Here is a 24,207-nt window from a genome sequence, read left to right on the forward strand (position 1 = left end):
GGAATAAATAGCAGCCAAACTGCAAGTATGGAAACATACGAAAATGAAACTTAATTTAAAGAGCAATCGTCAAAATCACTCTTTAACAAATTAATAATTTGTGTATAAAAAAATAATATTCTCCTATTAAAAAAAAAAAAAAAACTTTAAATTTTAAATTATCTACTGAAAACAAATCTTTTAAATAAATTAAAGAAATAAAATGTAAAGAATTATGTAAAATAACAATTTAAATATTATTTCTCTTGTGCCGGAACAACAGATTTTAAATATTTAAATTAAATTCATTCCAGATTTCTTTTATTTCGTTTAATAAACTGGAACACAAGGGTGAAATATAAAATAAACATCGCGAAGGTTTAATATGATTTATTGTCCTTGACAAGGCTTATCTTCAAAAAATGGTCTTGTTGTTTTGAAAAGATATTGTACATAATAAAAAAATAAAAAAAAAACAAAAATAAAAGGACATTGCTGCTCTTTTAAGTTCCATCATGACAGCGAAATTTCATAAATGAATAAATTAAATTTAAAAAAGGTATATTTTGTTTTACAAAAAGGGAATATATGTAGATAAGGAAGATACAACATACACTTGTGTATATTTTTTATTTACGCAGAAAATTGTTAAAGACGGTATTTCGGATGTTTTAAATAATCTAAAAATTAATGATTTAAACAAAAATCTTATCGAAGAGAGATGAGGTTGTTATTCCACTTCCTCAATTCTTGTTAGGATGAAGTTTAAAAATGTGTAGGTACTATTCACATAAAAAAAATACTATATGGTTTGATTAAATGATATTCTTTAAATGTGTTCAATTCGTTTAACAGGAAGTTTTGCAAATGTATAAAATTAATAGTTTAAGAACAAAATAGTATTTTTTGGGAGTGCAATGCAGTTTTTAAATCAACTGATACTTTCGCAGCACAGAAATTATTCCGTTACGTTACGTTTACCTTAAGGGGGGAAATCCCTCTGGAAGACAGCTTTTTCAATAATTTTTTTTGGAAAACCGAAAGAATTTGTTGAAATTTGGAAAAGTATATGATATTATTGACATTATGAAGTATTGAAACAATTTTTTTGAAGTAAAAAAAAAAAACAAAATGGCCCTGGTGAAGAAAACTATTTATGATCAAAAAAGAAATTTTTTTCCAATAAAATATATTTATACGCATTGCATGAACCTAAATTTAGTAAAAACAAATCTAAATACAAATTTGAGACCAAAAAAACGAAAAAACACAATGTTTTTTTATAAAGAAATTGTTAAAAAAATATTTTTTGTAATTATTTTATTAAACTTTTAGGTTCATGCAATGGCCAATTATTTAACGAGTAATTTGTATTTCAAGCCGATAGCTTCACTAGTTTTTGAGTTACGATGCACGGCGCGGAAAAAAACGCGTTTCGAGAAAAATGCGTTTAAAGTTTACGTTTTTGTACTGTGTTAGGTTCGGAGCGCATGGGATTCGGGAGTATCTATTGACTTTTGAGGCTTCATTAAAGGCTAAAACCACTGAAAATATTTTCTTCGGTTGATAAATGAATTTTTTAGACAAAAAAAAATTTAAAAATAAAAAAAATCCAGAGAGATTTCCCCCCTTAACTTGATAACTCTTATAATATTTTTTGAAATTGAGATTTAACAGCTGGGGGAGAGTACGATAACTTAGGCGACAAGAATTGATAACGGTATTTTGTAGAGGAGGTCAATACAATCATTTTTTACCATGGGAGGAGCAATTTTCTAAAATATCAGGTAAAATACAAAAAAATTTATTAAAAAACAACGGCAACACTCACAGTTATGAACGATACCTTTTTCAAAAGCCTGAATTGTACACTTGATTCTAATTTTTAAATCAAATTATTTGACGAAAATTCACATTAAAATAAAATGAAGTTAACCTTTAATTTAACAGAATTTAAATGGATTCCACTTATTTTAAGCGGAAATCCTATTGGTTTAATATGTTGGGATTTAAAGTGGGCAACATCTTATTTTAAGATGCTCTTTTTTCTCCATGTTATGTTATGAAAGTTATGATCTCCTCCAAGTCATCGAAATCATAAAAGTGTCGAATAAAAAAAAAGTTTTTAGTGTTTCTGGAGTAAGATAAGTATTATTTTCAAAAAACCTATGACTGCTTCTTTCAAGTCATCAAAAGCGGTCTTAATCTCACAATTAAGCAGGTTGGCTAGAAGCCCATTTTTACGTGTCTCTGTTGCCTAGCAGGATCAAGCTTAACATCATTAATATATTTGTCTTACTGGCTGGTTATAAAGATTTCGTGTTGACGGTTTATTGATATTGATACCAAAACAACTCACTTTTTTATTTACGCAGGAAATTGTTAAAGACGGTATTTCGGATGTTTTAAATAATCTAAAAATTAATGATTTAAACAAAAATCTTATCGAAGAGAGATGAGGTTGTTATTCCACTTCCTCAATTCTTGTTGGAATGAAGTTTAAAAATGTGTAGGTACTATTCACATAAAAAAAATACTATATGGTTTGATTAAATGATATTCTTTAAATGTGTTCAATTCGTTTAACAGGAAGTTTTGCAAATGTATAAAATTAATAGTTTAAGAACAAAATAGTATTTTTTGGGAGTGCAATGCAGTTTTTAAATCAACTGATGCTTTCGCAGCACAGAAATTATTCCGTTACGTTACGTTTACCTTAAGGGGGGAAATCCCTCTGGAAGACAGCTTTTTCAATAATTTTTTTTGGAAAACCGAAAGAATTTGTTGAAATTTGGAAAAGTATATGATATTATTGACATTATGAAGTATTGAAACAATTTTTTTGAAGTAAAAAAAAAAAACAAAATGGCGGCTCTACAGCTTTTTGCCCTGGTCCAGAAAACTATTTATGATCAAAAAAGAAATTTTTTTCCAATAAAATATATTTATACGCATTGCATGAACCTAAATTTAGTAAAAACAAATCTAAATACAAATTAGAGACCAAAAAAACGAAAAAAAACAATGTTTTTTTATAAAGAAATTGTTAAAAAAATATTTTTTGTAATTATTTTATTAAACTTTTAGGTTCATGCAATGGCCAATTATTTAACGAGTAATTTGCTTTTTATTTCAAGCCGATAGCTTCACTTGTTTTTGAGTTACGCTGCACGGCGCGGAAAAAAACGCGTTTCGAGAAAAATGCGTTTAAAGTTTACGTTTTTGTACTGTGTTAGGTTCGGAGCGCATGGGATTCGGGAGTATCTATTGACTTTTGAGGCTTCATTAAAGGCTAAAACCACTGAAAATATTTTCTTCGGTTGATAAATGAATTTTTTAGACAAAAAAAAAATTTTAAAATAAAAACAAATCCAGAGAGATTTCCCCCCTTAACTTCATAACTCTTATAATATTTTTTGAAACTGAGATTTGACAGCTGGGGGAGAGTACAATAACTTAGGCGACAAGAATTGATAACGGTATTTTGTAGAGGAGTTCAATACAATCATTTTTTACCATGGGAGGAGCAATTTTCTAAAATATCAGGTAAAATACAAAAATATTTATTAAAAAACAACGGCAACACTTACAGTTATGAACGATACCCTTTTCAAAAGCCTGAATTGTACACTTGATTCTAATTTTTAAATCAAATTATTTGACGAAAATTCACATTAAAATAAAATGAAGTTAACCTTTAATTTAACAGAATTTAAATGGATTCCACTTATTTTAAGCGGAAATCCTATTGGTTTAATATGTTGGGATTTAAAGTGGGCAACATCTTATTTTAAGATGCTCTTTTTTCTCCATGTGTCAAGCATCAGATGCTTGAGAAAGTTATGATCTCCTCTAAGTCATCGAAATCATAAAAGTGTCGAATAAAAAAAAAAGTTTTTAGTGTTTCCGGAGTAAGATAAGTGTATATAAGATTGTTTTCTAAAAACCCATGACTGCTTCTTTCAATTCATCAAAAGCGGTCCGTCAGTTCCAACTTGCTAGTTAAGTCAATAAATTTATAAATGGCTACAATTTTCTGATTATAGCGATTTATAGGTGAGGGTGGTTTATGAAGCGGTTATAGTCTTAGTAGAAATCGTCGGTCCATACGATTTTAATAGTAACTAGTGAGTTTTTCATTTGAACCGACGAAATAAACTTTCGATTAAGAAATACTGGATATTTATTTAAATTAAGATATAGTTTTTCTAGTTATTTACTATTTCAAAACAAAAAACTCTTAAAGCTGAGAACAATAACTTGTTTAACTTATTTCTTGTTATTCATGTCACGAGCAGAATAATTTTCTTGAAAATAAAATTAACTTCGCGCAAGTAAAATGATGTCAACAATAGACTCTCTCTCAGCTATCTTATTAACAATGAGACAAAAGATTAATCATCGTTTTCCATCCTCATGCTTTTCATATTTATCTCTCATTTAATTATTATCTTCTGGGGTGCATTTAAATGTCCACAAAACTATAAGAAGGATCACTTCAAAAAGGACAAATATAATTACTCCCCTTGAGCTAAACAGCTGTCAGAATATTTACTCAACTATGCCTTCTGCGAAACACAGAATCGTGTTGACATGAACTCGAGGCTACCAATTAAAAGACAAGCCTCACTTATGTCTTTACCAATTATTTAATCTATATCTTTGCCCTGGTTTCACCTCGATAACCAAAAACTCAACGTATACAACGATTTCGATGGCGACAATGACGATAAGAAAACATGTCGCATGTGTAACAAGATAAAATTTTAATTAAATTGTTTCAATTAATTGTCCTTTCATTTCAAACTCTACTTACTTCTTCTCTGGCTCGTAAAGTCGTAGTTCATATATTTTTCTTTTTTTTTTTTCTTCCAGGTACCAGGCAACGGGTTGACATATTTACCCGAACGTGTACTCCTGTTCAGGCACGATTACAACAGTCCAAATGTCCTGCACATTGTTAACTCGGCTGCAGAAATTGTCGATGAGACACTTGTGGAAATCGTTCTGACAGCCAGCCGTAAGTACCTACTCCTACAACACATTTATATACGTGTATACTCACATTCATACTATACTTGAGGTTTAAGACAGGGTGTTTCAAGTGATGGTGATGGTGGTGGTGGTTTGTAAGTAATTAAGCTTAATAAATTGATATTGATGAGTGGTTAAGGAACAACATTTAATCGAAATTGAAGGACTTTTGTTGGTATTTGTATGAAGATTGTGGTTTGTAATATCCTTTATTCAGAAGTCTTTATGAAGACGTGGAAACATGCGTCACTACTTTTAATACGATTGAATTTAAAGGTGTTTTAATATTGTGAGTATTTGAAGGTCATCAAGTTCCATTAGAATTTTGTTGTAAAATACATATTTGTAAACGAGATGACGTGGTTCAATGGCATTGAATTCTTAAATTCAATTGACAATTTACTAGTGGTAAATATAAATACTGTTAAAGTAAAAGAAAACTGTCACGTTGGGCGCCAGTTTGATGCTTTGAAATTAACGAAAAATCAGTTCTAAGTTGCACTCTTTTGATGTAGAGTAATCGTGTCTGTTGGATAGTTGACTTATGCACATCCACAAACTTTAGGTTTATTTAGGCCTTATTCGTTTTAAGGGAATAAGGCCTAGTGACATACAAGCTTACAACCATTCTTGTGTGCGTGTAATTAATTTGCAAGAATTTTGTATTGCATTCACAATTGTCTTATTTTCTTTATGTTATGTTCTTGACTTTTTATTTAAAAAAATACACAAAACCTTCTATTTCCTGTGCTAAATATTCACACACGTCCTAAATGTAGCAAATATGGAAAAGTTATAAGATTAGGTGTAACTGTAAACATTTCGTGTGTTATGAACATTGAAAAGTCTATTTCAAAACATCATGGTTATATTTGCTATTAAATCGGTATTGTCTATATAGAGCATTTATGAATCAGACGATGTTAGGGCACTGTGGCGTATGCGTAATATTTTTTTCTATAGATCTAAAAAAAAATAATTAAAAAAATTCTGTCACGGACTAATTAATTTTACCGATTGAAATTTAATGATAATTTTCCAATTGTGATCCTAACTGATCACTTAAAATTTTACGTGGAGGGTGTAATTATTGAAGAACCAAACTTAAATGCTCTCATTTTCTAGTAAGAGCTTCTTTGTGATTAATTTTGTAATTTAATATAAAATGTTTATAAAATTTAATTAGAGCGATTCAAAAAAAAAATCTCCAATTTTAAATCGTAAAAAACGATGCTAATAAACATTTTAGCCATAGATACATATATTAATTTTTAATTAATAATTAATTTTTAGAGATCGCTAAACGCGTTTTTCTATTTCTCAAATAAGTAGTTTGAGAATTTTTTTTTTCATTTCATTTCATATAGTTGGAACATTTCTATAAAAAAAAGCCTTTTAAACCATTTGTTTGGTCAGAAAGCAATATCCAAAAAACTAAATGGCAAAAAAAAAAATACACATAACAAAACTCTGAAAAGCTTACTTAAGCCCCTTCGTCAAATACAAACGATCTCGAAAAAAAAGGCAACGATCTCCACACTGCCCTTATCAATGGACAAATCCTGCCCAATTAAATATGCAGAAACACTCAATAAAGCTTGTAATAAAATTTTCAAGCCAAATACAGCAGTTAACTATACACTTCGTCAAAATTCTATCCGGAGCTTGGTTGAGCTTCTATTCCTATCGGCAGCTGCATGTTGTTTTTGTAATGCATGTAAACTCCAACTGCGGGTACGGATAGCAATGCTATTAGGTATATCTATATCGGAAATCCGCATATTTCGATAGCCAAACCGCCTTCAAATCGTTAGCTTCTGTCACAAACTCCGTAGCTGCCTTTTACTGTGGATCATCTTTCATGGAGACTTCGGAACTGTTTAACATTCACCTCTTTTGGGTGTCGGCATACTGCGAAGCAGATGAACTCACTACAAATGGAACAATAATCCCAATTTTACCAATTTAGATTAGTATACCAATCAAGAACAAACAACATTGCAAACGACCTAGAAAATCTGCTCTAGATAGATCAAATATTTGTTGTCTCTGAGCAGTTTGCATATTAGCTCTGTAATAGGTATCCTAACTGTCTTATAGACTAGACTTTCTTAAACGACTTCTGCAGAAGTTCTTTTGATAAAGAAGAAGAATAAACAATCCAACACCTTCTACTATCTTGTCCTGCTTTTTCCAGTAGACGTAAATTAAACTTGAAAAAAATACTTCTTAGTAGAAACATTAATTTTAATAACACAGACTTCTTTAACCTTCACCTCTTTATTAAAAGCTGCAACTGGTTCAATTAGTGAGGGAATTCCTTGCAATATCATGATATCCAGTGCCGGTTTAAGCACTACCGGCGCCCCTGGGCAAGATTGCAAGTGGCGCCTCAAAAAAAAATCATTTTAAAACCTAAAATCCCGAAAACCCAGAACCAAAACCCAAAATCCAGAATGGGATCCCGAAATCCCGAACATTTTTTCGGAATTTCGGTTTCGAAAACAATTAGTGTGTAATTAAGGTTTTAACACGTAAAAAACAATAGGTATAAGTGTATGATTCGGTTAATATCTCTTTTTTACATGATTTCAAGTTTTTATTGCGCTTTCAGCAGTGTTTTTTTGTGATTGAGTTAAGTTGGAAAAATCGTTGAACTAAAATTAAAAGAATTATGAATTTTAATACTTAACTGGTAATAATTGTATGTTGAAATTGTTATTTAATTGGTTTTAATTTTATGTTTCAGTTAAAATTTCAGTGAAACACAATTTTGAAAAGTTTTTTATTTTTTCTGTATTATTTTCGGGATTTTGGGTTTTCGGGTTTTTGGTTTTTCGGGATTCTGGGTTTTCGGGATTCTGAGTTTTCGGGATTTTAGGTTTTCGGGATTTAGGGTTTCCTGGATTTTGGGCTTTCTGGATTTTGGATTTCGGGATTCTGTCCGTCTCCCTTCTGTTTCTTTATTCATTATTACAGTCTGGATATTCTCCATAAACTATTTTGTCTCGGTTGGTCTATTCTTTTCCATATCCGGAAAAAATAAAGAAACACACTCCCGCTACATATTATAAGCTATGATTTAGTGATTTATATATAGGGGCGCCTTTGCAAAAATTAAATTGGTTGGAGGAATATTAAGATTGCTTTAGTCTTCCAAAAGAAATTGGGGCGCCTTGTTCTTGATTTTAGACACCATTGTCCCAAAATTAGGGGCGCCTTCATTCTTCAAAAAGTTTAGGACAAAAAATACGACCGCCGTTGAAAAAGTAAAATATAAAAAAATTGGGGCGCCTTTGTGAAAGTAAAAATAAATAAAACATCGATTGGAAAGACTTCGTTATTTATATAACTTTTGTAAAAGTTCGGGGAGCCTTCGGCGCCCCCCCTAAAACCGGCCCTGATGATATCACAAACGTATCAATAAGTGGTTAAAGGGTGTCAATTGTTCTCTGTACAAAAATTAAACCCTCAATTTTCAATACAAATGAAAATTACTCATACACCACAGTGACCCTCTATGTTAAACCGCGAATAAATAATAAAACAAAATGCATCGACAAGGCTGTGTTGTGTTAATGTGCTCTCTGAAAAGATAAACTCGTTCTACATAATTGAACACTTTTCAGATCGTTCTCGAGGTCGCACAGTGTGTCGTTCCCTTATGATTAATCACTTTTTTTTTTTGTTAAAAATTAATATTTTTGCTATTAAAATATAATTAAGAAGTGTCAACTCATATGAAAACATATTTATCTTAGAAAATAACCCAGGTTATGTATTCAAATTAAGCTCCGAAACATGAGTACCTCGGAAATCGAAAATATTTTGAGGAATTTATGGGAATCTTTGAGAGTGTATATTTCACGTTTGGTAATTGTTTGAAAAATTTTGTTAATGTTATTTTGTTTATTTGAGTGTTGTTGTAAAACGTATAACAAAAAAAATTTTAATTTATAAAATTATATATGAGTTATTAAAATTTCTTTGATAAATGGCCAAAAAAAAAAAAATTAATTTTTAAACTTAATTTAAAAAAAACATATAAAATCATATCGATAATTTTTTTATATTATTTTGCCTTAGGCCTATACTTAATATTGGCAAAGTTTGGTCTGCTTCTATTTGCGATTACCAGAGATATTTACATTTATGTGCAACGAGTCAAGTACTCAAAATAATTCATTTTTTGAGAAACATCTTCAAGGGGATCACAAAAATGAAAAAATCGATGTTTTTAATAATTTTTAGCCATACACAAGTAACAAAAAGCTGTTTATGTAATTAAAAATATTTTAAATATTGTTTTCAACAAGAAAAAAATTATATTTTTCTGCATACTAAATTTTTAATATAATTACTTGACCCGGCCACGCTCTACTGTGTATTATAGCGTATTTACCAAACTCGCCGATATAAGAATTTACAAAAATGCAAATAAAACGTTATTTCAAAATTTGAAAGCGATTGACAAAAAACTATTCGAGATTTGCTATGAAACGAAAATAAACATACGATTTTTTTGTATAGAGAATATAAACAAAACAAGTTGACTTCAACTTAAGATTTCTCAAAGTAGAAAAAAGATATTGAAAATATTTAAACGGGCTTTAAAAGAAAACATTTAGTTCTTTTAGAAACTGTCACAAATTTATTTAAAATAAATCACCACGTTCAAGAACATAACCTCAAAAACTGTTAAAAAACGACATTTAAGATTTTCTAACGGGAATATTTCTAAAACGTGATATGATAGAATTTTTCTGACTTCGGATTCAGCACACCAAAAACCTTACGAAATATATATTTTTGTTTATATATAAAAAAAAATTAATTTAGCTCACAAGTGGCTTCTTCAATAAATGTTAATTTCGTAAATTATACTAAAAAAAAAAGTAATAGGTTGTTAAATTTGTTAATTTGTAATTTTTTTTTCTTTTCCTGCCATAAAAACACAAAAAAAGATATTAAAACTCCAAAAACTTAGCTGCAAGTATTTATGATAAACTTTTGTATGGGCTCGACACACTGTGGGTCGATTAAATAATAATAATATAATTTGAGTAAACCGAATGCAACTCATTAAAATATGAGCGTTTTTTTTTTTTGTAATTGCATACCTTTATAAAGAATAACCTGCTAAATTTGTCATAGGTCATAAGTTCTTTTCTTTTTATTCTACTAAACCTAACCTTAACACCCTTTTGACTTATATTTTTGCTTGCCTTTATTGAATTTCATATTTTCTTTTCATTTTTAGCTTTGAGATATCCAAGCACTGAAGTACCAACCTTGAAGCCACATTCACTAAATGTTCACTCATACAAAGCGCCCACGTTTTGTGATTTCTGTGGAGAAATGCTTTTTGGTTTGGTTCGACAAGGACTCAAGTGTGATGGTGAGTTGTGTGATGAAGTTTTTTAAATGGTTTTTCCTTACTCGTATCTTCAAATTTTCATCTTTTTCTTCTCTTTGCAGGATGTAGTCAAAATTATCACAAACGTTGTGTGGTTAAAATTCCAAACAATTGTAGCCGCCCCAATGACACATCATCATCAAGACGTTCATCAACTCTACAACCACCACGTAGTCCATCGGGTGGTTCAACTAATTCGTTAATATCTGAAGATGCTGGTGGCAAAAATGATTCCGGGACATCGCTGGTAAAGAGGATGTCTGACCTAATGAACGATATAATTAAGAATTAATTGCATTTACGTTTTCTATTCAGATATATAGAAATTTAATTTGTTTGTATTCTGTCTCTCTCTGTTAGTCCGTCCTTTGCGGTTTATTTCTTTGTGCTCGAATACTCGAAAGGCTCTTATTGGAATTTAAGATTATGATGGTGGTGGGAATAGTTAGGCTTATGGATTAATGGATTATTATGTATATAAATGGATTTAGGTTTTCATTTATACAGAACGACAACAAAACAAAAAAAAAAAAAACAGGAGTAAATCTATCTCAGGACCGTCATTAAGCATTAAGAAAAATTTGCTTATTCAAAAAAAAAAAAGAAAAAAACGTGAACAGCTTCTTGTGTTTGTCCTTCTTCAAGAAAATGTTTTTCTTTTAAAAAAATGCCAGAAGGAAATTTTCATTTTATTTTATTTCCACGAACACAAAAAAAAAAAAACCGAAACAACGAAAAGGGTTAGTTGAGATTAAATTAAATTTAAATTTAGATATTTGAAACCGTCGACGAATCTCTGTTCTTTTTTATATATGTACGCCATTTGAACAAAAAATTGGGTTAAGGAAATTAATTTTGATACACATTTTCAAGAAAGTGCTTGAAGCGAGGATTGCCCTTATCTTATTTTATACTATACGGTCTGCTGAAGATTTGGGATAATTTAAATTGAAATATTTGACACTCTCTCAAAAAAAGGGACATGATTGAGTTAAAAATATAATTTCATTCAATCATTTTTTTAAGGGTTATTGACTTCTGCAGTTATAATGAAAAATTGTGTAATATTGTCAAATATTTTTGAAAACATGATATCTTTGTCAAAATCTTTTTTTTACGGGTTCTTATCATTTTATATTTTATTTCATTTTATTTTATTTTTGTTTTTTTTTTTCTGTTTTACAATGATCACAAGAATGAAACACTTCAAAATGGGTTAACTTATTTTTGGAAAAATAAAATGCTCGATTGAGTTGCCAGAATTTGCTCTTATGGTAAAAGTTGATTTTTATGAAAAAAAAGTTTTAATAAAAAAAAGAAATTATATAACAAATGTTAAAGAATATAAAAAATGAATCGGTGATTGTTAAAACAACATAAGTGACAAATTTTTTGAAACCACTTTTATAACTGTTTTGCATTGCTTATAAGTTGAGAGCAAAACCAACATGATTTGATATTTGGATCATATAAAATTTCGAGGTTAAAATACGCATTTAGTGCTAAAACAACATATCTCTTCTGCCAATTTTGAAATTGAGTGTTAAAACACCTTAGGTACTTCATATTAATTTGTTTTTTTACATTCAACGCTGGAAAAACGAATTGAGAAAACTGTTGTTTCTTTCAGTTTTTCGATGATTTAGTGTCAGTCAGTTGTTCGCGGTCATTCTAATGAAATTGCATCTTTCAAAATGTTCTTGTTAATAAATTAAATTAGGAAATTAGGAAAAAGTTTTACTATGAATTTTTCTCTGCATTTGGATTAAGAATATAAGATATGGCAATATTAGTATTGATAATGCATCTTGCAATATGTGAAGGACATATTGAATTTAATTTTTATTTTGAATATAAAATATGATGCTCTATTAATTTCCCTGAGCCATTAACTTCGACATTTTGCTCTAGAGTTTTCAAGCTATTAATACCAGAAAAGAATTGAGAATGCAAACTAAAAAAAAATTCGTAAATCTTGTCTTAAAATCTTCTAGTTAGGGTTTTATTGGTTTGATATTCAAGATCAAGGTCTTTAAACTCAGGGAAAATTACAAACCATCATATTTTTCACTTCAAATAAACATTAAAATTACATCAATGAGACAATCAATAAAAAGTATTAAATGCAAAAATGCATTTTATACTATTTTGAAGTACCGACGTCACAAGGATAAAACTTTTGCACAATATTAGTAAGACTTAACTACGTCAAAAAATAACAAATTCATTGCTGGCCGTGGAACGTCCACTTTCGGCTTGTTGCTTAATGTTCTTGTTTTTTAATGTATGTATAAATAAAATTGCTGGATTATAATGGTCTTTTATTCATTTCCATTAAATTTGCTAATACTTTGGATGTAAAATGAGTGTCAAAACAACATTATTTCCAAGTAATTAAGTGGTTTTGACTCCCAAAAAAACGTTGGGTGTTAAAACAACATATAAAAAATATTTATTTTTTGTTAAATCTTCTTTGATAAAGATATTTTTTAAAAACTTTTAGTTAGTTTCAACTCCCAACAAAGCCTCTAACCGAATTTAAAACTAAAATTGTCAATGCGGCCGCGTCGTCAAAAATACACAGTTTTTTGTCTCTCCTGAAAAAAAATAAAAATGTTACTTATGTTGTTTTAACAATCACCGATTCAAATGTTTTAATAATTATTTTGAGCGAAACAATGTAGGGGAGAGTGGGGCACATTTGAACACTTTTTGCTTTCGAAGCTGCTTGAACGAAATATGTTCGATTTCTTGATCTGTAAAGTTTACTAACATTGAACAGTAACATTAAACTTCGATTTCAAAGAACATTTGGTTAGTTAAACAAGTTATTTATATTGAATTTTGATGTTTTAAAGATATAGGCTCTTATGTTCAAAAGTGCCCCATGTATGGGGCAGTTTTGAACATGGAAGGGGCACTTTTGAACAGCAGTATTAGTTTTGTTGTAATGAATAAATAATACTTAACTTTTTATTAGTTTTTTAATAAGAACATACCAAAACTCCAAACTAATTATTATTATATCATATCCAATTAACCAACAAATAATAAAAACTCAGAAAAAATAACATTAAAATGTATAGTATAGTTATCAGCTTATCACATTTATAAGTTCAAAAGAAAAACAAAAACCAAGAAAAATTCATTTAAAATATACCTTAGAAAAATGGTATTCATACCATTTATGCTTCTCAGAGTAAAATAGATTTATTTTGCGATATAAATCGCATTTAGATTTAAATATTAAATCTAAATGTTAACAAAGCGGATGTTCTTCATGTACCAGGAGCATTAATTGGTGTAGGTAGCTTGACTTTAATTTCTATAACGCTTAAGCGGTATATAATCAAGTTCTCATCGAGAAAAGTCTTGCAGAACTTGAAGAATTCAGGCATTTTTTTAAATCTTCAATTATGTTGTACATATTCCCATTTTTTCTTTAATTTTGGCCACAAATGCTAGTTTCATTATTTTTTTTTTATAAGAACATTACGATTTATTAAATAAAACACATTCAAGTATCCTTAAAATGTCTGATACAAACTGCTCGGGGTGGTTTTGAACATTTTCAAAAGTGCCCCACCATACTTGTTCAAAACTGCCCCAACTGTGTCAACGACATAAAATGTTGAATAAATATTTAACATTAATATATTCATTCAAAATTTCACCGTCAATTAGTTTTAAATTCATTAACCATTAACAAAAATTGTATTGCGTTTTGAAATCACGTACCAATTTTTTTTTAAACTCTTACAACTAAAAAAACTGAAATAATGCAAAACCCCTATAAAAATCACCTTCCACCTATAAATCTGAAAGTCAGCCGAGATAACGATGGAAAGTCATTGACATTTATGGATATCGTTTTGACGGGTTCAAATATCGAAATACTTCTAAAAAAGATTGATATACTAAAATTTTATATGCAGTGCTCAAATGTGCCCCATGTTCAAAACTGCCCCACTCTCCCCTATACACGTTGATTTCTTGTATGAATAAGGAATTTTTGGGAAAAAATTAATAAACATTAGGGTCGCTTTTTTTTAAATAATTTTTCTTATTGTATGTAGGTAAAAATCAGAAACTAAGTTTTTTGAAAATTTTATAGAATTGAAATATTATAGTTACTTAAACGCTTCTGTTAAAAAATGTTTAAAAAATCTGAGTCTTTTAAGAAAAATCAAGAAGTTAAAAAAAAAGGTTCTATATCAAGTTCAATAAAATAATATTTTTTTTTAAAGAGAATCAAAATCGTTGGAGGTGTTTAAAAAAATCCAATTTTTGTAATATCGCAGGTATCCACTCGTATTGCGGGTGAACGTTAGATACTTTTGATTACAAAAAATTGGTGCACACAAATGTACGTTTTTTTAACGCATGACGCAGCCATCTGATTCTACAGGAATCATACACAAGTGCAGTGTCGCTGCAGTGTTTTGGAAATCTGTTAGCCATTAAAGACTAGTCGCCGCGATCCCGTACTTGAAAGATTTTTAATTACTTGCAAGAAATTAGAATGGAAAAAAAAATGGAATATATTCTCAAATGGTGCATGTAACGCGGCATTCATAAACATTAACATTCTTTTTACTGACATTCCGAAACGATTTGAATGTTTAACTTCAAGATACAAACTGTCGCTTTCATGGTAGATATCATTTATACTTTCGAGTTTTTAAGTAACGAGTATTTTCTAAACTTCAAAGAATTTAACTGTAATTTTTATAATTAAAATAGTTATCGGAAACGTAAGGTTTATAAATGTACCCTGTTATAACCTCCTTTGATAAGCTTTACTTGCAAAATCGGATTTGTTGGAAATTGAAGTGCAAACAGAGAAAAATAGTCCACATCAAATAGAACAAAAACAATAAGATTTCTCTATGGTTTTCATCCAAGAAGGAAATCTTATTAAAACAATCAGGTTTTCCTTATTACTTTAAAATCTTGTAGGGTTTTGACAAGAGAAAAAAAAGGGCGACCAGGCCGTTTATCGAACGGAAGACTTTAAATCATTAGTCGCAGCTGCTATAAAAATATTGATTGCGATTTTTGTTCTAGTGCCAAGTTGTAATAAAAATTTAACTTTTCACCCAAATTTTAAAAAGATTTTCTATATAAAAATGATAAGAAATCCATATAGAAAAGCCTTATTAATCGTTGATTTTAATAAGATTTCCTTATGAAACATATAGGCAATAAGAAATAAGGCAAGAGTGGGAATCAATAGAGAATATCTGGCGAAAATTAGACGCAGAAAAAGATTTTGTCACTTTAAATTACTTCTTTCCTTGTTTTTTTTTTTTTTTTTTTTGTTTTCGTCTGTCTGTTTATTTGCTTTTTGTGAATCTGTCAATACCTATCTAATTTTATTAACATGAGCAATAAACTGTTAATTTCAGACATGAATTAAAATCTTAACAAATAAAATGCTGCGCCGTGTAAAAGAAGATGTAGGAGGATGCTGAATCTAACAAAATTAAAACTAAATTTTTACGACTACTTACTCCAAGTGACTTAAAAGTCCTTTAAATGTATGTAGGTACTATTTTCAGTGCAACAAATACATATTTTAAGAAAACCCACTTCCCATGTTCCCATGATGTTTTACCCAATTAAAAAAATTGGGTAAAACTTTTCCATTTTCATTGTCATCAAGAATAATAAAAAGACCATAATCCTACTATGGGTAAAAGGGTATTTTTTTAACTATTAGGATCCTGTGATTAAATCTCGTTTGGCAAGAAATGAGCAGATAAAAATATTTAACACTTTAACACTTCACTTGTTAGATTTGACTCCTTTTTTTTTTTTTTTGTTTCATTAATCCTTAATTCAACAGCTTTTAAAAGCGTTTGACGATAGTATCATTTTTTCTTTACTGAAAGTGGCCAGTTGAACACTGATTCAAACCCCCAAGGTCATCAGAAATGATTAATCTCAATTAGTAACATTGCTCTATGACATTCAAAATCACCGCTTATGACATTTTTAAATTTAATCACTAAAGCCTAGTTTGATTGAATATCTGATAAATCTCTCTTTTGTGTGTTTTCATACAAAATACTTCAAAGTTTATTTCAAAATTATATATATATTTTTTTTTTTTATTTTGTATAATCTATTAAAGTATTTTTTTGAAATTATACTGCTCATTAAATTTTAATTAACGCTTAAAAATGATCACATAGTGTTTCTGCATAAATTTGAAAATCCTTTTCCAGCATAAAATCCATTTTCCATAGTAAACATATTTTATATATCAAAAAAAAAATAATCATTCCATTTATGTATTTTGAAAAATATTATGAGATCTGGTTTAATTGTAAGTTATTTTTTTTTATTTAATTCCTTTTTTGTTATAAATTATGAATTGAAAAAATATTGTTTTAATATTTAATTGATTTTGTAAATTAATATTTTTGTAATTTTTTAAATTTTTTTGTAAAATTTGTCATTGGAATAAAAAAAAATATTATGTTTTATTGATTTTCAAAAGAAAATTGTTTGTGTTTGTTTTTATTTCATTCATGGTTTTATTTTATTTTAATTTTATCAGTCAATTTAAACCAGATCCCATTTCAAGTACAAAAGTAGGTAGGTATCCTGTTTTGAATAATTTTATTAAATTAAATTCGGTTGTCTTGGTTATACTGCTGTTCTGTTCGTTCTACGTTAGTCGTTTGTTTTAAAATTCCTCTGCAATTAATTTTGCCTTGTTTTATTTATTTAATTTATTTTTTTTTTGTGTTTTCCAAAAATAAAACACAAAACGGATATCCCAGAGACAAGAGTAATGTTCATCATTAAGGAATTATTTTATGAAATATTCCTTTATTAAGACCAGCAACAACGAACAAAAAAAAAATAAAATAAATGACTTTGAATTTGTATAGTCTTCTCAGAAAATTATTCGTATTTTGTTCTATAAATGACTTTACTTCCGACAACGGACACTGGCTGCGAGAGTGATAAAAAATACTTTCATATTAAAATTCTCTGCATCCATGGAAATCATTTAAACTAGAGGTTTTCTTTTATTTGGCTTATATTTTTGTAGGACTTTGCCAGGAAGTTGAAAGCTATGGCAAGGTCAGAGTCAGATGCTATAACCTTAATGAGGTCGCCCTTTAGACTGAAATATGAAATTAATGATTTTAGATGAAGTGAGACTACCGTTGGGGGAGGTTTATATTTTACAAAAGAAAAAAAAAAAAAAAAAACAGTAAAATGTCAACTTAATAAAAGGTTCAGGACGAAAAATGTTGATAAAGTGTGATATGACAAATAAAAAAAAAAACTTCCATGAAATGCTTTGAAATATCAGAAAATCTAATAATAACATTCTGCAAGCAGATGCAAATATGTATCTTGAATACAATACAAATATAAAATAGGTCTTGAGAGTATTTTGGAAGGATCGTTTTGATGGCGGTCCGGCTGTATAAAGGGGCAAGGTTGTTCAAGTGCTCAGCCAAGTTCTATAAAAACTTTGGGACTACTACACTTTCATTAATAAGAACCAATTTGGGTCAGTCACGACCCCCTATAACCTTAATATTTAAGATGCCTGAAATTATTAGTAGAAATACCTAGTTAAAAACCACGCACATCAAATAATTTCAGTTTATTGGGACGAGCAGTTCCTGAGATATAGGTAAGGTTTCCAAAATGACTGACTGACAGGTCACCAAAATTATGGGGAACTTCCCGTAATGGTAAACATGAAGCATTCAGGGGAAGTGGTAGAGCGTATTTCCACTGAATAAATACCAGAATTTAGGAGCACTTTAGATTATAGCAGAATCTTGGAACTTAGTGCTAAAAATATGGAAAACTTAAATTTTTTTTAAGAAAAAAACATGGAATTATAACAACTACTATGGATCTAAAATTCTACTCACAAAACTTTAAAAACATAGAAAGTTCTCAAAATTCTCATCGCTACAACCACTTGATTGACCTTTGGAGAGTACAAATTTATTTTGTTGAAAATTAGAGTATATAAACAAAAATATTCCCCAATCAAATTCCGATCTGCATTCCAACGTCAACACACGCGTTGTAAAAGGTGTCCGCAATTGTGAACTTTCTTTCCCCCACCAAAAAATAAAATAATTAAATATAGTTTAATAAACTAAATAAGCCCATGTCTTTCCTGCCCTCAACTATCAAAATTAAATCTCGCGCTAATTAAATTAATCATCAATAACAGAAAATAGCAAAATAAAATAAATAAATAATTATTAACAAAAATAGTCACGCGCCGCGCATCAAATACCTATCAAATAAAACAACAACACAAAAGTGCATACATATATGTATATACATGTATATATGGAAGTGCTATTGGAGTGCGAGTGCAGTGATCTCTTTTAAATTACCACCAAAATCAATATCACCCATAATCCACCAAAATAATAAATACAAAAAAAAAATAACAACAACAACAATATAAAACACAACGAGCGGTCGCCTTTTTCTTCCATCTCCTTTCTTAACCCATTCTCATTGTCTCCGCAGCTTCATACAATGTTTTGATTTATTGTTGTCAATGCAGTGTATGTGGCTGTGGAGCCTATGGGTTTGTTAGGCAATTAGTAGATTAGCAAGTGTTTTTTCCGTTAACAGACTTGATACACATTTCTTCCAGGGCATAATCACCGGTAGAAATTGCATTTGGTTTGTTAATTTGGGAACTATACTTGTTGGTTCTACTTAGTAAGTCTGTGTTCGTTATTTGTTTTTGATTTTTGTTTTTTGTTATGCGGAGTAATTTTAGAGTTGACTTTAGCAACATTCGGGGGCTAAGAGCAAATTTCTTCGCTGTATACGCCCACACTGCCAAATTCAGGCCAGCTGCTTTCGCACTTAGTGAAACGCAGGTTAGTGCTGATTCTGATCCCACAGAGTTCAACCTACCGCATTACACCCTAGTGCCATTGTTCTTCCCCTCCCATGGTCTTGCCGTATATATTCGGAAAGATGTTGCTTATCAACTCCAACCGCAATACGGCCACTGTTCAAATACGAACTTTAATTTCATGTGGATAAAATTTATTATTCAAAAGCAATCCATCCATTATTGCTTCATATATAGAAGCCCCAATTTAGATTGTAATTCAACCTACAGTGAGTTAGATGGACTTTCAGACTCCATACTAAGAATAGTTTCCCAAAACCCTCACACTGAGATCGCAATTGCGGGCGATTTCAATATCCACAATTCGGGTTGGCTTCGACATTCTGGCCAGACAACACCCGAAGGAAGGTATGTAGAAATCTTCGCTGAGTTAAATCTTTTAACTCAGCTTGTTGACGAGCCGACTCGGGTTCCAGATATTTCTGGTCATGCTGCTAACACTCTTGATCTGTTTCTTTCTTCTCATCCCGATAAATACAGGGTTAAAGTATCTTCTCCTCTAGGCTCATCGGACCATTGTGTCATATCGGTAGATTTTGCGTATTCCGCCGTTATAACAAAAGTAAAAATCCCTAAGCGAACTGTTTGGCAATATGAGAGAGCCAATTGGGATGGCCTGAACAATTTCTTTCGAAATTTTAATTGGTCATTGTGCTTTCTCGACGGTAACGTAGATGCATCAGCTGATATGATATCTAACGTTATTCTTAACGGCATGAAAAATTATATTCCTCACAGAATTAAAAGTATCACCCCCAAAGAAAATTCGTGGTTTGATTCGAGCTGTAAAGAGGTGATAAGGATGAGAGAAGAATGTTTTCGGAAATATAAAAATGACCCTACAATAGAAAAACAATTAAAGTTCAAACAGGCCAGAAATATCTGTAACGCCCACATTCGGAAGACTAAGTTTTTACATGACAGGCAAATTCGACAAAAAATAATGTCATGTCCAAAAGGTAGCAAAAATTTTTGGTCTTTTGTCAAAAACATCAAAAACTCAACTACATCTTCGATCCCAACGCTTGTCTTCAACGATATTCCAACTGTCAGTTCTCTCGACAAAGCCAACTTGCTGGCAGCACAATTTGCTGCGAATTCTACGCTTCCAAATAGCAACCTGGCTCCTCCCGAGCTCGAGAGTGTAAACTTCACCATGAAGCACATATTTTTTCGCACTCGCTCGGTAGCGAGAGTCTTAAAAGATCTCAACATACACAAATCCGCTGGTCCAGATGGTATCCCCGCCATTATTCTGAAGAGGTGTTCTTCAACTTTGGCAAAGCCACTTCGCAAAATTTTCCATCTGTCCCATTCAACTGGACTTTTTCCGAACAGTTGGAAAACTGCTTATGTCCAACCTGATCCCAAAAAAGGCGAATCGTCCTCCCCATCCAATTACCGTCCAATTGCACTAACTTCAATTCTTTCCAAGGTCATGGAAACATTGATTAATCGTCAACTTATGAAATACCTTGAAGAACGAAAGCTTCTTAATGACCGGCAATACGGCTTTCGCAGCAAAAGATCCACTGGCGATTTGATGGCATATCTTACCGAAAAGTGGAACCAATCTTTACACTTCTTTGGAGAAAGTAAGATTATTGCGCTAGATATTTCCAAGGCATTCGATAGAGTTTGGCATCAAGCTCTTATATCAAAAATGCGTGCTTTTGGTATCGATGATTGCCTTCTCCGTTGGATTAGTAACTTTCTTTCTAATCGTTCAATACAAGTTGTGTTGGATGGTTATAAATCTGACACTCACTACATAAATGCTGGTGTGCCCCAGGGTTCCGTTTTGTCTCCGACTCTATTTCTTATATTCATAAATGATCTCTTATCAAAAACTACTAATCCAGTAAATTGTTTCGCCGACGACTCAACCCTAAGCTTCTCATATTCATTTCCTACTTCACGTCCCTGCTCCTCGGATATAGAGCGTGAACGGTTGCGTATGATTAGTTCATTGAATTCTGATCTCGACAGCATTGTAAAATGGGGATACGAAAACCGAGTAGAATTCAATGCTTCGAAAACCCAATGCTGTCTTTTGTCGTTGAAATTCAATGTACCGCCTTTGCCACTATCCATGAGTGGTACCTGCATCAATGAAACCGAAAAGCTGTCAGTACTAGGTATGTGTGTTAATGATGACCTACGCTGGAACGACCATATATTTCAAGTTGCCAAAAATGGTGCTAAATGCTTAGGTTTTCTTAAAAGGTGCAGGAAATTCTTCACCCCTTCAGACTTGGCATCAATTTATAAAGCCTACGTCCGTCCTAAACTAGAATATAATTCACACATTTGGTCAGGTGCTTCCCAAACATCTTTGCGCCTACTAGATAGGGTACAGCATAGAGCATTAAAACTGATTGGTGATGGGGCAATTACTGAATCAATAGATTCTCTTGAACATCGTCGTAATGTCACCTGCCTTTCACTCTTTTACCGCTTTTTTTATAATCAGTGCTCTAGTGAAGTTGTTAGTTGCATTCCTCCCCTAAAAAATTTCAACCGCAATACCCGGCTTGCTAGGAATGCCCATAAATTCTACCTGGAACCCAACTTCGGCCGTACAGTTAAGTATAGAGACTCATTTTTTAGCCGTTCAACTCGTATGTGGAATGCTTTACCTGGCTCTGTCTTTCCTCCGCATTACAATCTACAAAGGTTTAAAGTCAATGTACATCGGTGTCTCCTACTTAATCCTCTCCTCTTTTCCTAAAAGCTCGCACTGTGTTTTTATAACATTTTAAGGGTATTCATAACCCCTTGATGTGCGCGTTAATTATAAAAAAAAAAAAAAAAAAAAAAAAAAATCAAAACTCATATCTTTCATATGGCTATGGGATGATTTACTTGCCTTCAAGAACATAACTTTAAAAAGGACATCTTTTATATTATGAATACCACCGAAATCAAACAACCGGCATTCTGCAGATATGAGAAACAAGCCCAAAGACAGCAGAAATAATTTTTTTTTGCAATTTTGAACATTTGAAATTTCGGTCTGGTAAGATATTTGCGAGTTTTCCTAAGTTTTCTTCACCCCCATGAACGGCTAAACGTACTTTCTTGAAATTTCCAAAGTTGATTGTTTTTTTTATTTTTTAATATCTCACCAGTAACTTGTAGTACTTGTACCTCCCATACAATTGTTTCGATTTAATGCATTGTTCTTGAAAACGGCTTTAACGATTTTAATTAAATTTGGTGTGAGTAATGGTCTAAGGTCTAAGATATTTTAACAAAACTGCATTTTTAGTTTTTATCAAAAAAATTCGGATAGCGGAAAATGGCGTTGCCATTTTGTATGAAAACTGACATTTTTATTATTTACGTATATAAGGTTGAAGGACCGATTTTATTTAAACTTTGCAGATAGATAGTTTTTATGGGTTGGGGTCAAAATTCTGCCGGGGTCAAAATTCTTTTGTCAAAATTCTGCTTTTCAAAATTCTGCTTTTTATAATTATTCTGCTTTTTAAAATTCTGTTTTTATTAGGGTCAAAATTCTGCTTTTTAAAATTCTGTTTTTCAAAATTCTGCTTTTCATAATTCTGTTTACAAAATTCTGCCAGAAATTAAAAACAGGTTTTGGAAAAAGTTTTAAAAACGCGCGCTTTTTAACATTTTCTTTTTTTAATTTTTGGAACAATTTTTTTAAATCATCTTCTAGCAAAATTTGCTCCCTATTTGAGATTACTTACTTAAAGTAATTTGTCAATTTTTTGTAATATTCATATTTTTTTTTTTTAATAAATCAATAATTTTAAAAATATTGAGAAAAGGTTTTTAAAGATAAATGTCTTCAAAAAACACTGATTGAAAATTATTTAACTAGTCAAATAAAAATTGATATTCAAAACATTTAATAAGAAAAGGAATATACTTTATCGCACAACATCGTTTCTATAATTATTTTTCAACGGTTTACATGTATAGATGTGAGTTATAAGAAAATCAGTACCTACTGTAAGTAGTTTGAAAATTATTTGTGATGGTTAAGCAGCAAGCAAAAAATACCAACCTAAAAAAACATAAATGAGGTGTATTTTGGTATAGCAAACGCATATGCTATGAAAAAAAAGCAGAATTAGCAGAATTTTTTGTAAAACAAAATGCTGGAAGAATTTTGAAAAGCTGGATTTTGAAAGACAGAATAGAAAAGATGAAGAATTTTGAAAAAAAAAATTTTCTTGAAAAAAGCAGAATTTTGTAAATCAGAAATTCTAAATTATTTTGTGCAGGTATTAATATTTTCAAAAAAAATTAACAAAATAAAATAAAAAAAAATCATGTGTGCAATTCACACGTGGTAGAAGTGAAACCTTAAAAAATCATTTTTCTTGCAAAAAAAAAAATAGAAAAAATCTACCTATTTTTATTCTATCACCTTCAAATTCATGTTTTTTATATGACAACCTAGATAAATTTTATATCATCTGAAAGCTCATTGTCTTAGCTCAAAATATATATATCGATCAAGTCTATGAGACATCTACAAAAAGAGCTAGAATTTTTTGAACTCGATCAATTTCCATAAAAAAAAACGAAAAAACACGTATTTTTATCTTCTCACACTATTAAATCCATTTTTTCCCTAACAACCTATACAAATTTTTACACCATCTGAAAGCTTATTGTCTTAGCTCAAAATATATATATCGATCAGGTGTATGAGACATCAACAAAAAGAGCTAGAATTTTTTAAACTCGATGAAATTTCATCCAAAAAGCAAAAAAAAACATTTATTTTTATGTTCTCATGCTATTAAATCAATTTTTTTGTTTCACAACCTATAAAAAATTTTATACCACGTGAAAGCTTATTGTTTCACCT

At 30.4% G+C, this 24,207-nt stretch overlaps 1 protein-coding gene across 2 annotated transcripts in view; it reads left to right on the top strand.

Annotated features, from left to right (window-relative positions):
• The window catches only part of LOC129916963 (serine/threonine-protein kinase D1), a 79,077-nt gene that overhangs the window by 41,068 nt on the left and 13,802 nt on the right, over positions 1–24,207 (top strand). Inside the window, exons 2-4 of one of the 2 annotated variants that reach the window (XM_055997232.1) lie at positions 4,855–4,999; positions 10,274–10,411; positions 10,492–10,676. In XM_055997232.1, coding sequence (XP_055853207.1) covers positions 4,855–4,999; positions 10,274–10,411; positions 10,492–10,676 — 468 coding nt within the window. Of the gene's footprint in view, positions 1–4,854; positions 5,000–10,273; positions 10,412–10,491; positions 11,592–24,207 lie in introns of those variants that run through there. The other variant, XM_055997233.1, reaches the window with a different exon arrangement.

The sequence above is a fragment of the Episyrphus balteatus genome, chromosome 3 (assembly GCF_945859705.1).
Source record: "Episyrphus balteatus chromosome 3, idEpiBalt1.1, whole genome shotgun sequence".
NCBI lineage: Eukaryota > Metazoa > Arthropoda > Insecta > Diptera > Syrphidae > Episyrphus > Episyrphus balteatus.